General features: G+C 43.9%; 2 protein-coding genes across 5 annotated transcripts; both read right to left on the bottom strand.

Annotated features, from left to right (window-relative positions):
- Positions 1–241: 241 nt before the first annotated feature.
- Positions 242–2,176, bottom strand: LOC112758812 (growth-regulating factor 1). 4 transcript variants are annotated; one of them, XM_025807585.3, is made up of 5 exons: positions 2,039–2,176; positions 1,780–1,946; positions 1,297–1,714; positions 784–1,232; positions 242–630 (listed from the first exon to the last, which is right to left on the bottom strand). In XM_025807585.3, the coding sequence occupies exons 2-5, from the start codon at positions 1,871–1,873 to the stop codon at positions 623–625; spliced, it is 969 nt and encodes a 322-aa protein (XP_025663370.1). In that variant the 5' UTR covers positions 1,874–1,946; positions 2,039–2,176; the 3' UTR covers positions 242–622. The 4 variants fall into 4 exon arrangements, with proteins under 4 accessions (XP_025663370.1, XP_025663371.1, XP_025663369.1 ...); XM_025807586.3 differs by having other exon boundaries at positions 2,035–2,127; XM_025807584.3 differs by having other exon boundaries at positions 1,780–2,131.
- Positions 2,177–9,815: 7,639 nt separating this feature from the next.
- Positions 9,816–13,381, bottom strand: LOC112756925 (uncharacterized). Its single transcript, XM_025805530.1, has 4 exons — positions 10,982–13,381; positions 10,721–10,868; positions 10,097–10,615; positions 9,816–9,847 (listed from the first exon to the last, which is right to left on the bottom strand). The coding sequence occupies exons 1-4, from the start codon at positions 13,379–13,381 to the stop codon at positions 9,816–9,818; spliced, it is 3,099 nt and encodes a 1,032-aa protein (XP_025661315.1).
- Positions 13,382–14,153: the final 772 nt, after the last annotated feature.

Genomic DNA, 14,153 nt, shown 5'->3' with positions numbered 1-14,153 from the left:
ACATAAGATTTTAGTAGAGTTATACAAACTACAAAGTACAGGGTAAAAACAAAAAACGAACTGTGTAATAATCATTTGTGCTGCTATATTATTATTTCTATGCTCAGAGTCAGAGGCATATGAATGAATAATTATAAAATAGTCACTTTGTCCAAAACTTATTCCTTAATCAACAGTATAATATTTCATATGTTTCGGTGTTACTTTGCTTTTGGTTTCTTAACTTTTGAGGGAGCATGAAGAACACAAAGAAAAGTGTAATTACCATAAACATGAGAAAATATGTTTGGTAGAAAGAAAGGAAGAGACACTAATAATAATAGCATAGAATTAGAAAACACATAAGAAATAAGAAAGCAGTAAACAGGTAAAGACATTAAGACATTGGATCCCTGTCATGGAGACACAAATCCACTTGAACTTCATTTACAAAACACAGGTGGAAAAACGGGGGAGCACTTGAAATTGGAATAGGAATAGATACTTTTTTCACAACCATGTCCATGTCCATGTCCATGTGCAAACCCCACTCATCCCTTGCCAAAGCACATTGTTGGCCCTTTGATTCAGTCTTACTCTCACCCACATGCCAAGGGGTAGGTCCCACTTTTGAAAGCTAAGCTTAACCATCTGCATAAAATAAAAAATTCCAAGCTTTTCAGCAATCAATCCCCAGCCACAATAATAAAAGATTCAATTCAACATCATAATAGCCAACACACTACATATTTAATTTTAAAAATGGATTAACAAAGTGAATTTGATTGCATTTAACTAACTTACCTCTAGTGTTCCTTGAAATGAAGGTTGTGAAGTCATGAGAGGATGTGGGGATGGAAATGGAAAGCTGAGTAGTGGAAGATTTATCATCCAAATCAAGCCAGGATGAGCCTCCTCTACTCTTGTGAGGCCATTCATCGAAGAAACGATGAACGGTGGTCTTCTGATGATGTGGCTTTTCTTCTTTCCCAAGAGCCATGTAGCAACCACCACCCTGCTGATGCTTTGAGTTGTTGTTGTTATGATCAGCGTTGAAGCTATGGTGGTGAAGCTGCAAGTAAGAGTACTCGTTGTTGTTTTCATTCGAAGAAGTTGAGGAGCTTATGGTGAGTGGTGTCAGCTGCCATGAATCATCCATGGACGAAGCAGAGAAGCTTCTCATTGTTCCCGAAGGTTCAGTGAAGAAAGCATGCTCATCCACCTCCTCTTTCAGCCCATAAATATACCTCTCTCTATACCAAATTAAAAAGAGAATCACTCACCAAAAACAGAAATGGAGCATGAAGCAAGCAGTACCTGCAGTCGGTGTTGGTCTGGGTGTCAAGAAACAAAGGAGCAGCGTTGTTGTCCTGAAAAGAGAAGCCAATGGAGTTGGAGGACCTTGAAGAGGGTTGGTGTTGGTGTTGATGAGAGGACAGTGATGCAGATGAGAGAGGGGAGAGAGAGTTATTGTTGTTGGTGATTGATAAGATTGTTGTTGTGGTTGAAGAAGATGGAGCAGCAGCATCATCCGTGTTCGTTGGTGGTGCTGCTGGTGATTGTTCCACAGGCTTTCTTGAACGGTTCTTGCCTCTGTGCATGTGCCTCTCACAGTACTTTGAATCTGGATATGCTTCCTTTGAGCATCTCCATTTTTTTCCATCGGTTCTTCTGCATCTTCCTGGTTCAGGGTCTATCTTTCTTCCCAGACCCATCTGCAGATAGTTCCATCCAACTGCATGCATAGCATACATGTATGTACATATACATAGATAAGGAAGAAAAATAACAAGTACTCACGGTGTTGTGGAGGGAAGAGCCTAGAGTGGTCAAGGTGGTAGCCTCTTTTGATGGAGAAGAGGAGATCAGGGGGGATGGAGATGCCGGAAGCCATGTATTTGTAGATGAGTGCTTGGTGTTCAAGCTCTTGCCACTGTGATGGTGTGAATGGGAACCTGCTGCTCCTGCTGCTTCCACCATTCATCATCAGATCAGTGATTTTGATGGTAGAAAACAAATGAAGAATTAAACAGAAAAAGGCTCCTGAGGCCTCACTCACTCTGCAGTAAGTAGTGGAACACAGATTCAAATAGCAGCAGAGATAGATAGATAGATATTTTAATATCAGAGTTATAATAGAGTATGTGAGGGGTTATTGCCTTATTCTATTGCTCTCTCATTACTTATTATATTTATTATTATTAGGAACCTTGGGAGGGAGGGAGGGAGGGAGAGAGAGTAGGTATATTTATTTCAGGGACCATTGGGCTACAGAATCTTCTGTACATACATAAAACTAATGGTTCTCTTTACTGACCTAGCCACCTGCATGCCTTCACAATCCTCTCTTTTTTCTTTAACACAAAATGTCTTATTTCTTAAAAACATATTATATATCAAATAAACAATTAAGTGAATCAGAGTTTGAGTGTAACATGTTGACATATTATAATTAAGTGAGCTTGATTCAATCTTAATATTTATAATGTAATATGTACAAAGCAACATTGAAGTTGTTAGAAAGAGAGAGAGTTATGTTTTCTCTCTCTTACTATGTGCTTGCTGCTCCGACTCTCTGGCAGCTCTTGTCTCTGACATCTTTACGAAAATCCATAAACTAGAAGAGAGAAAGAAAAAGAGGGTCTAAAGACAAAAGACGAAATGAAAAATTTTTAAATGTACCGTTATACCGGTGTATAGTAATTTTTAACCGTTGATCTTGATTATATATATTTTATAATTAAGATCAACGGTTAAAAATTACTGAAACACTAGTATCACGGCATACTTAAAAATTTTCCACTATTAGTATTAGTATTATTGTATTAATACATTAAAGAGTGTTGGTGTCTGAAACCAATCCCTGGTCTGAGAAGGTTGTGCGGTTTTATATGAGCTTTTACTGCTACTAACTCTCATTTACTTTTTCTGTTCCTTTTCCTCAGACCCCTGACCAGAACCAGAAACCAGAACCAGAACAGAACCCCCCACCCCCCACTTACAATTTGACCCTTTTTCATTTGGAAAATAAATGTACCAACATCACTCACTCAGTGTCAGTGGTGCAGCCCAGGGGCTTCTTTGGCTCTATCATAATTCACAAAACCTCAGTCATTTTTTCTTTTTCTTTCTTTCTTTCTTTCTCTTTAACTTGTTACTGCACTAACTGATGTATGCATATGCTGCTAACAGTTAGCTTCATTTGGTCCACTTCTGTTCATATATTTTTGTTTGATGGTAAAAATATTAATTGGATTTATCTCATCTTAGATAGTAAAACTGGTTTATTTACCATTTTGTGCTGTCCTTTTGCTAGCTCTATTGGAAGAAAACAAGTTTGGTGTTCTGTTAAAAGTAAGGCTAGTTAGGTAATACTAGTACTAATGCAAATCTTGTACTTACTTACACTCTTACAGTGATTAGTGTTCAGACATTTATAACCCTTTTTTCAGTGACTTCATTGACTTGGTGTTATAACTTTGATCCTTCCGTTTACCATGGGGTTTCAACATCATTCTTATAGAAACAGTGCTCCTAATATACTCTTTTTTTCTTCTATGCATTATGGCAGAAAAAGGAGGACAATTTATTTTCACTACTTCACAACCAATGTGATGTAAATTATCCTTTTAATAGGATCAATTTTGAAAACAACATGCCAACTATTTGCATAATTTAGTCTAACAAACTTGATGGATACTAAGCAATTGGAGAAAAATTACAATCTGAATATATATTGCAAGCAAAAGCATGTTCCAAATAAGAATAAGAATGTCTGCTTAGGTCTTTAAGATACAAAAAAGCTAATCAACCAAATGGAGGACATAAAAGTAAATACAATTGGATGGATTGTATTCAATTCTTGAGATCTTTAAAGGTATTGCTGTATTTTAAGTGTATGGCAGGTGAGTATAGTACAAGTTGCATTCTTCATCAATGTTTTGTATCCCCACCACTAGACCTAGCTGAACAAACACACCCTTTCTACCTTTGTACAACACCTTGCTTCATCAAACAACCAAAGAAAACAAAATTGTATGTCTTACATAGGCTTCTATTACTACTCAATTATATACCTTATCTTACAGGTTTTATTCAAATTTATCTTATTACTCTTTTTAAATTGTATTTAGTTTAGTTCAATTTAGAGAGATTATATAATGCATATTTTCCCTTTTTTTTTTAAGGATATAAACAAATCAGTTCATTTTTGCACCTATGTTTCAGAAAAATGCTTTTTTTATATGACAAACCTCATTGGAATGTTTTTGAGCAGTAAGGGTGAATCTAAAAAAGAGATCAAGTCTATCTTAATGGGTTGGAAGATTAATTATACTAATAAATTTCAGGACGATAAATTTAAAAAATATCTGAACATTTTATTTTTATTTTTATTAACTTGATGTGATGACCTCATCACTACGAACATTCTCTGCTGAAAGGCAAGTCCCAACCGAATCTGCTATGGCAATAGTACACAAGAGCATTCATTGTTCACCAGAGTTGTAGTACTGATTAATATTGAAATTTGGATTTGATGATAAAAACAAGAAATTTGATTCATAATAGCATTTATTAGAGCTGCTCTTCAACTATTGAGCAACAGAAGCCGAAAATTGATTAGTTTGTTGAATGTTTGACTCTATCTAATACTAAATGGTTAAGAATATTTTAGCTAACTTTTAAAGAAGATAATATACATGAAGATGTTAATTAAGAATAATCAATCCTAAGAGTGAAGTTGATCAACTAAAACCAACACCACTTATGAACATGTATGTTGAGTTCACTTAGGATAGAACACAATTTTTCCCCCTTGGTGTTTAACCAAACAACACCCCATGTTTTATGATTTTATTTACTTCATATGTTTTAATTTTAAGACAATTATATCGTTACTTGTTAAGCATATATGGGTAATAAAGATAAGCTAGGTGAGTTTTGAATTTTTCCGTTTTAATGTTGTGTTCAAACTTCAAACCTCATATAAAAAGGGTGAAAAAATAAAGTGCATGGTACATGTGTGCCCCCTAACATTACCATTATTTGTTCCACTTTATGAAAACACAGAAGCTGTGGCCTCTAATATAAGCATTGTATGCACCTTTATATTTGGCAGTCTATCATAGTCAATATAAATTCAAAGTACAAATTAATCAAAGCTACAGAAAACTACCAAGTAGCTAGAAACAGGGACACATTTAAGAAGTTAAATAAATAAAGGAAATGGACACACCAAATGTTTTCCAATAATGTAGTAGCCAGGAGGCCAAATCCCGCTATCTTTGCTTTATCATTCTGATTTTTAATCAGCCTGAGAACTGCTATTTCCTTCAAGTTGGACCACACTTTTCAATATTATCTCAAGTGAATAGTTGACATTGTGTTTATACATTCACATTTCTCTGTTTTGGCGCCATTATTTTGTTAAAAAAAATCTTTTTTTTTAATGAAAAAATATATTTTTTTATTTTTTAGCGTGTTTGGCAAATTTCTAGTAGTAAAAGTAAAAGCACTAGTGAAATAAAAAAAAAAGATCTTTTTTGAGAAACTGTAATTTACATCTTTTTTTAAAAGATCTTTTTTTTTAAAAAAAAGATGTTTTTCATGTAATAAATAAACAAAAAAGTACTTTTATATTGTTATACCCAAACATAATTGATAGATAAAAAGATCTTTTTGTATGAGATATCCAAACATAAAATTACTTTTATTTCTCCATAAGATCTTTTAAAAAAAAATAACTTAAAAAAGATCTTTTCTTAGAACCTCACCCAAACAAACTCTAAGTCATTTTCAAAATAAATAAATATATAAAAATAAGAATCCCTTGAACCAGGGGGCATATGCTTGTATTTAAGTGCTGCCACGGTGTTATACGTTCCAAATAAATGCTGCCCAAAAACAAAAACAAAAGCCAAAAATAGTTGACATTTGGCATAATACTTGTATTATGTTATGCCACTTCAAGCAAGTTTTTTTCCAGTAAAAATTTCTGAGAATATTTTCCTCTGTATCCAACCCTCACGTGATGTGCATAAAACGCCTTCCTGAACCATCAATACTACTTTCCTTAATCAGCATCTTTTCAAAGGAATACGGTCAAAGTTTCCAGGTAACTTTTCAACAATAGAACATGATAACAGTTGGTAACTTCATCATACAAGCATAATAACAGTAAACAAAGATTGAGATATTTACATTTGAAATAAGATTCGAATCATATCTTCGATCCTACTGTAGGAAAATAACATTCATATGGAATAAAAACCTATAGAACTTTTAAGCTTGAACATATTATTTGACTGTTCATTTACATGTGCCGCATAAAGCCTTGTGAGTAAGGAATCTGAATTATATTTTAACTCAATGTAGGAAAATTGTACAACACTGAACTTGCGTTCACAATTATTCCCATGAAGCTTTGCATTGCGTCCCTATTCTTTTCGGAAGAAAGAGAGTATAAGATCTGTATGTACGGAAAATAGCTGCGTATCCACGAAAAGCTGTAAACAAATGGGGGAAAATGATCAGCATTATGTTCGGTTGGTAGGGGCTCGTCAGGTCGTGGACTTCCGGCAAGGGGTGTGCGAGGTCTCGAGCACTCCGTGAAAAAGGGGGTGTCACCTGCAAAGACACTCCGACGCTCTTGTCAGTAAGTGTGCAGGCGAAAAGGGAATGATGTGATATGTGACGTACCTTGGGGGAAGGATAGATCCTTCCTATCCTTCCCCTTATATACTGTGTCAGGGGTGGGCCCTACAAGGACAGGCCCACTTTTCCGGGACGTTCTCCTACAGCTGTGAGTGAGCTGTCTGGGACGCGTGTCCGGGTCGGTTGCGGGGCGCCTCACCCGTGACCATCCGGGTCGGGTGACGCCCGGGTCGGGCCGACCCGTGGAGGGTTTGGGCCATGCCGTAACAGTGCCCCCACGCGCCAATGATAGTCGTGGGAGCTATTAGTGGCGTGTTATTTCGTGTTCCATTCCTTGTCGTTAGGTCGGCCGCTCGTGGAAGGGACGTGCCCCCTGCGCGCATGTCTCTAGGTTGCTGAGGCAACCGTTTGTTGCTTCGTTCCTTGCGCTGAGCATTAAATGCTCATAATGGGTTGCAAAACCCCGTGCGTAAATACTATTTTGTCCCCAAGTCTTTCGCGCTTCCTGAGTGGCAGTTTCAAATAGTTTCAAAGAGCTATCCTTTTTTACACTTCTGTTTCTTCCATCTCCTTGCTATCTCCCTCTTCTTCTTTCAGAAATCCCAGAGTGTTGTTGCAGTATCTTCGAGCATCTTCCCTTCATCCTTCTCAACTTTCGCAACAAATTCAGGTAATCCTCTGACTTCTCTCTTTTCTGCTTTGTTATTGCATGCTCGTTGTTTGTATTTGCTTAGTGTTCTTGCGGTCTTGTTTGGAATTTGTTGCTACATGACTTTTTGGTGCTAGATAGATGTGTTAGGGGAGGGGTACCATTTCAGGGTAGGTTTTTAGGTGTCTTGCGGGATAGACGTAGCTTTGGTCGTGCTTGATCTTAATCGTTGAATAGGATGAACATAGTTTCTGGGTTGTTTCCGGGCTCCCGACCTAATAGACTAATGGAGTGGTACCCCTAATTGTAGGTATGCCTCGCGTCGTCTCCCGGGCTTCCCCCTCCGCCGCGAACTATGACCCCTACGCCTGGGTGACCTCGAACGAAAGGACTCGCCGAACCAGATGGATCTGGAGGAGTTGATGGAGTTCCGACAAGCCGGGTACCTGTGCGGGGGGACTGACGAAGAGACTAATTACGAGACCTTCGTCCCTGCCCCCAACGAGCGATTGTACGAGATTCACTTCCGATCTCCCCGGGTCGCCGACTGGATTTGGCTTTACAAAGCCATGTTCACCCAGGTTGGCGTTCGCCTACCATTCTCCGATTTTCAGATGTCTCTCCTTAATCGGATATCCGTGTCGCCGTCGCAACTCCATCCGAACAGCTGGGTTTCTATCCGCTGTTTCGAGATGGTTTGTGAATATCTCGAGCTGCCGGCTTCAGTGGATGTCTTCCTCTTCTTTTTCAATCTTACCAACCCCTCCAAACAAGGGAAAGCGAGGAAAGGGTTTTTGTCTTTCCGGTCTGCCCAAGGCCGGAGGATATTCGGCCTGTTCGAGGACTCTTATCATGGGTTGAAGGACAAATTCTTCAAAGTTCGTCCTGCTAAAGGTCGCCATCCTTTTTGGTTATCGTTAGAGGGGGAACGCCTCATCCCGACTTATTGGAGCTTCGGGGTGGGGTCTAATTCTTTCATTAAAGTGACCTACAAGGGAATGTCCCCTGTGAATAAAAGGATTGCCGACGTGTTGTTTGCTCTTTTTGGAAAGAACCCCGTGAACCCCCACCTCCTCATGGGCGAACGGGAGTCCGCCAGGAATTATATTTGTGAGCTGTTCTGTCTTGTGTTTTTTGCATTGTTTGTTGTTAATTTTGTTCTTCCCGACTTCACGACTAACGCATTTGTTTTTCTATTACAGTGGAGATGTCTGCCTCGGTGACTGGGTTCAAAAGTTTAGTCAAGACCTTCTTAGAGGATAGCGATGACGAGAAGGCCGACGAGAAGGACGCCGGGAAACCGGATGGCCCTTCTGGGGAGATGGGGGATCAGGCTGTGCCCTCTCCCCAGGACACCGCAATGTCCGAAAAGAATCCGGCCGAGGTGCAGGCTTCCCCCATTCCCGAAGAGGTGGCCGTTGCTGGGCACTCGTCTTCTACCCACCAAGACTATGATGATGTGGAACTTGTTCATACTCCTAAGAAGCGGAGGGCATCTGCCAGCCCGGAAGGAACTCTCACCATTATGGAACGAAATTTTGATGCTACAAAATTCATCGATTCCCAGCTGATCCCTAGCACGGAGGACCACTTCCATGGTACCGATTTGGCGGGTCAAGCGAGGTGGATGTATCGTACTCTGCTCCGCGGGGCTGTGATAGCTCGGGAGGCCAAGTTCGAGTTGTCAGGGATGCAGGCGCTTCGAAGGAGACTTGAATCCTCTGCTCAGGCCAATAACGACTTCAAAGTTCAAGTCGAGTCGCTCCAGGGGCAGCTGTCCGAGGTAGGAGAGAAGCTCAAGGCTGCCGAGGAGAAGGCGGCATCTACCGAGGAGAAATTGAAGACTTCCGATGAGTCGGTGGCCCGTTTAGCCGAGCGGAAGATGTCCCTGGAGAGCCAGCTGAACGCCGCTCAAGGTCGGGTGGCGGCCTTAGAGAAGGAGCGCGACCAGGCCGTTTCGTCGGCTAAGGCTGCTAAAGTCGAGGTCGAAGAGCTTAAGAGGAAGCACAAGGCGACCAAGGAGCAAGGGAAGAACGCGATCTTCATGACCGAGGAGGCTCTGAAAGCCCAGGTGAAGATCGTGGCTCCTGACTTCGACACGTCGGCTATTGGAGTCTTCAAGACGATCCAAGACGGCAAGATTGTTGACATGCCTCGGAAGTGAGCTTATGTAACTTGTGTTTTTGTGTGGTTTTGTAAGATACTTGTTGATACTTGTTATAACTGTTGAGACCTTTGCTACTTTTTAGTGGTCGCCTGGTCGACTTTTATTATCGCCTTTATTCCGTTTGTTTAGCAGCGTCTTATGTTTTGTTACCGTTTTTCTGGTGTGGACTTATCGTTTGTGTCCGTTTCGCCGTTTATATTGGTAATGGTTGGGACCGTCTTGGTCATGTTATCGCGGCCGTTAGTCATGGCTATGATCCGTCTAGCTCCCGAGGTGATCAGCCCCGGGTAGCCGTTGAAGAACGCGATCGTGTGGGATACGTATTGGGAGGTAATAGATAGAATTTAGACAAGTAAAAATTATTCGTTAGCCAAACAAATTTGTGAACACGGCAGGTACTTTAATAAAGACAAATAGCTAAGAATTAACATGTGAATAGAGTAAGCACCCCTTGGCCCGCCAGGCCACTTAGTCGGTGTGCCCAAGTCACGAATAGAACCTCCTTAGGTTACCTGCGTTCCACGTTCTTGGGATTTCTTTGCCGTCGAGTCTCTCAAGCTTGTAGGTGCCTTTGCCGAGCACTTCTTTGATTCTGTAGGGACCTTCCCAGTTTGCCGCCAGCTTCCCTTCTCCTGGGGTCGGTGAACCGACGTTGTTGCGCCGCAAGACGAGGTCTCTTTCCTCAAATTCCCTCCTGAGGACTTTAGTGTTGTAGCGTAGAGCTATTCTTTGTTTCAGTGCTGTTTCTGACAAGTGGGCCATCTCTCTGGTTTCTTCCACCAGGTCCTTTTCCATCGCTTCGTCTACTCCTGCGAGAAGTAGTCGTGGACTCGGTTCGCCAATTTCCACGGGTATCACTGCATCGACCCCGTACGTCAGGCGAAAGGGAGCTTCCCCCGTGGAGCTTTGCTCGGTTGTCCGGTAGGACCAGAGGACCGAAGCGAGCTCGTCGGCCCATGCGCCTTTCTTGTTGTCTAAGCGCTTCTTGAGGCCTAGTAGGATGACTTTGTTTGCGGAATCCACTTGTCCGTTCGTCTGGGGATGTTCCACTGAGGAAAACTTTTGTTTTATCCCTAGGCCGGTGAGGAATTCCGTGAACTTCTTGTCGGTGAATTGCGTTCCATTATCCAAATGACGACTTCCGGGATACCGAAACGGGTTATCACCTGTCTCCACATGAACTTCCTGCAATTGGATGAGGATATGCTGGCTAGTGGTTCAGCCTCTATCCATTTGGTGTAGTAGTCGATGGCGACTATGAGATATTTAACTTGTCCCGAGCCAGTCAGGAAAGGCCCTAAGAGGTCGACTCCCCATTGAGCGAAAGGTCGTGTAGACGTCAATAGGCTCAGCTCGGAGGCCGGAGCTTTGTGGAAGTTGGTGTTTTCTTGACACTTTACGCATTTTCTGACAAATTCTCTGGAGTCTCTCATCATCGATGGCCAGTAATATCCAGCTCGGATGAGCTTCCTCGCTAGGGCTTTGCCCCCGATGTGGTGGCCGCAGTATCCCTCGTGGACTTCTCTAAGTACATAGTCCGTCTGGTCGGGGTGCAAGCACTTCAATAGGGGTTGGCTAAGCCTCTTTCTGAACAGTTGTCCTTGTATGATTGCATATTTGGCTGCCTCCCTTCTCAACATTTTGGTTGCTTTCTCATCATCAGGCAACTTGCCATGTTCCAGGAAGTTTGCGATGGGGTCCAGCCAGGAAGGGCTTGACTCCGTCAAATGGAGGGCAACCGTCGGTTCCTTCTCCATGCCCTGGATGAGAGACCGGTTGCCCGCTCCTGGCTTCGTGCTTGCTAATTTAGATAGGAGGTCTGCCCGTGTGTTCCTTTCTCTTGGAACGTGTTGGACCGTGACCTCTTGGAACTGCCTGGTCAATTCTCTAACCTTCTCCAAATATTTTTGCAGGAGGGGGTCCCTGGCTTGATAGCTTCCGTTTACTTGCGAGGTGATGACTTGTGAATCGCTGCACACTTCCAGCCTTGTTACCCCGACTTCCCGGGCTAGGGTTAGTCCACCTAAGAGGGCTTCGTATTCCGTTTGATTATTCGACACAGGAAATTCGAACTTGGTCGATTTCTCGTAAATGACTCCCGCCGGGATTTCTAAGATGACCCCGGCTCCCTCGGACATCTGGTTAGAGGTCCCGTCTACGTGGAGCCTCCACCGTGTGCCCGTTTCCTCGGGGGGATCACCCGTTACCTCTACCAAGAAATCTGTCATCGCCTGCGCCTTGATTGCATGTCGGAGCTCATACTGCAAGTCATATTGGGAGAGCTCGATGGCCCAGGTCATCATCCTTCCAGCCAAATCAGGTTTTTGGAGCACTTGGCAAATTGCTTGGTCCGTTCTCACGACTACACGGTGGCCCTGGAAGTACTGCCTCAACCTTCGGGAGGAGGTTAGGAGTGTCAGCGCCAGTTTTTCCAGTTTGCTGTACCTCAGCTCTGCTCCTTGTAGAGCTCTGCTTACGAAGTAAATCGGTTGCTGAGCCTTCCCCTCTTCTCGTACGAGCACTGCTGCAAGCGCTTCCTCTGTTACTGCCAGGTAGAGGTAGAGTGGCTCTCCGGCCTTGGGCTTCCTGAGCACCGGAGGTGCTGCTAGGATTTCCTTGAAGTAGTTGAATGCTTCCTCACACGCTGGGGTCCATTCAAATGCTATCCCCTTTCTCATCAGATTGATGAAGGGCAGGGCTTTTGCTGCCGATGCGCCGAGGAAACGGGATAATGCAGTCAGCCTTCCTGCTAATCGTTGGACGTCTTTGATACAACCCGGGATCTTCATCTGGAGAATCGCTTGGCACTTCTCAGGGTTGGCTTCTACTCCTCTTTGGGTGATCATGAACCCTAAGAACTTCCCAGCCTCCATGGCAAAGGTGCATTTTAGTGGGTTGAGCCTCATGCCGTGTTGCCGGAGGGACGCGAACACGCCCCCTAGGTCGCTTAGGAGATCGTCGGGCCGTGCGATTTTCGCGAGGATGTCGTCCACGTAGACTTCTGTCTTGTCTATGAGTTCGCTGAATATCTTGTTCATCAGTCTCTGGTACGTGGCGCCAGCGTTTTTCAGGCCAAATGGCATTACCTTGTAGCAGTAGATCCCTCCAGGCGTTATGAACGCTGTTTTGTCCTTGTCGGGTCGGTGCATCGGTATCTGGTTGTACCCAGAGTAGATGTCCATGAAGCTCAGATACCGGTACCCCGCCGCCGCGTCGACGAGCGCGTCAATGTTGGGAAGGGGATAGCAGTCCTTGGGACATGCCTTGTTGAGGTCGGAATAGTCTACACACATTCTCCACCTCCCATTGTGCTTTTTCACCAAGACCACGTTCGACAGCCAAGTCGAGTAGTCTAGTTCTCGGATGAACCCTGCTTCAAGGAGGCTGGCTGTCTGCCTGGCCACCTCCTCTGCCCTTTTTTGTGACATCTTCCTCCTCCTCTGGGCCACTGGCTTAGCCTCCGGCTTGACGGCCAGATAGTGTGACATGAGCTGGGGATCTATCCCTGGCATGTCGGCTGGCGTCCAAGCGAAGAGGTCGGCATTGGCTCTGATCATCTCCATCAAAGGTTCCTTTAATTCATGGGGGAGATTTCTATTTATGAATGTGAACTTCTCCTCTCCATCACCGACCCTAAATTTTTCCAAGTCCCCCTCTGGCTCGGGCTTGGGCTTGTCGTCTATTCTGGCATCCAAATCGGCAAGGAAAACCCCTGATGCTTCTTTGGACTTTTTCCTGAGAGAAAGAATGGCGTTGTTGCAAGCGACTGCCGTTTCCAAGTCCCCTCTGATGGATCCTACGGATCCGTCATCAGTAACAAACTTCATTACGAGCAGCTTTGTACTAATCGCTGCCCCGAGGTCGTTGATGGTTTTTCTCCCCAGGATGATGTTGTAGGCTGTGGAGTCTCGCAATACTACAAAATCGGCCATTACTGTCCTTCGCCTCTGTCCTTGTCCCATGGAGGTCGGGAGGGAGATGATCCCATCCGGCTTGATGAAGTGGTCACCCAACCCTACCACACCGTGCTGGTGGGTCACTAGGTCGGCATCACGTAGTCCCAAGGCATCAAAAACGTTGCGAAACATGATGTTCGAGTCCGCTCCTGTTTCCACTAGGATCCGTTTGACGAGGCCGGTTCCGACTCTGGCCGTGATGACCATGGGGGGACTTTCCGGTACCTCGTCGAACCATTGGTCCTCGGGGCAGAAGGATATGGATGGGAGTCCCCGGGAACTTCTCACGGATGAGGAGGAGACAGCTAGGACTTTGGCGTCTTTCTTCTGTGCCGATCTCGACCTCGGGGCAGAATTCCTTGCTGTTACCACATTCACCACCGTGAGACCGTGGTCGTCCCCCTCTGGTTCTTGGCGTCGTCTTGTCGCCCGGGGCCTGTCCTCGCCCTCGTGATCGCGATTCCGTCTCCTCGGCTCCCTTATGAGGTGGGAGAATTCAGCAAGCTTTCCGTCCCTGATTGCTTGCTCCAGGGCATCCTTCAGGTCGAAATAGTCTTGGGTCTTGTGCCCGTATCCCTTGTGATATTCGCAGTAAAGGCTTTTGTTTCCTCCCGTTCTGTCCTTCAGAGGTCGGGGTCTCGACAGTATCCCCTTCTCGGCTATCTGTTGATAAACTTCCGTGATTGGTGCTGTGAGGGGGGTGTAGTTGGTGAATTTCCCGACTCGGGGAAATGGCTTTGGCGTCTTA

The sequence above is a fragment of the Arachis hypogaea genome, chromosome 16 (assembly GCF_003086295.3).
Source record: "Arachis hypogaea cultivar Tifrunner chromosome 16, arahy.Tifrunner.gnm2.J5K5, whole genome shotgun sequence".
Taxonomy (NCBI): Eukaryota; Viridiplantae; Streptophyta; class Magnoliopsida; order Fabales; family Fabaceae; genus Arachis; species Arachis hypogaea.
This window is presented reverse-complemented; position numbering and strand designations above follow the sequence as displayed.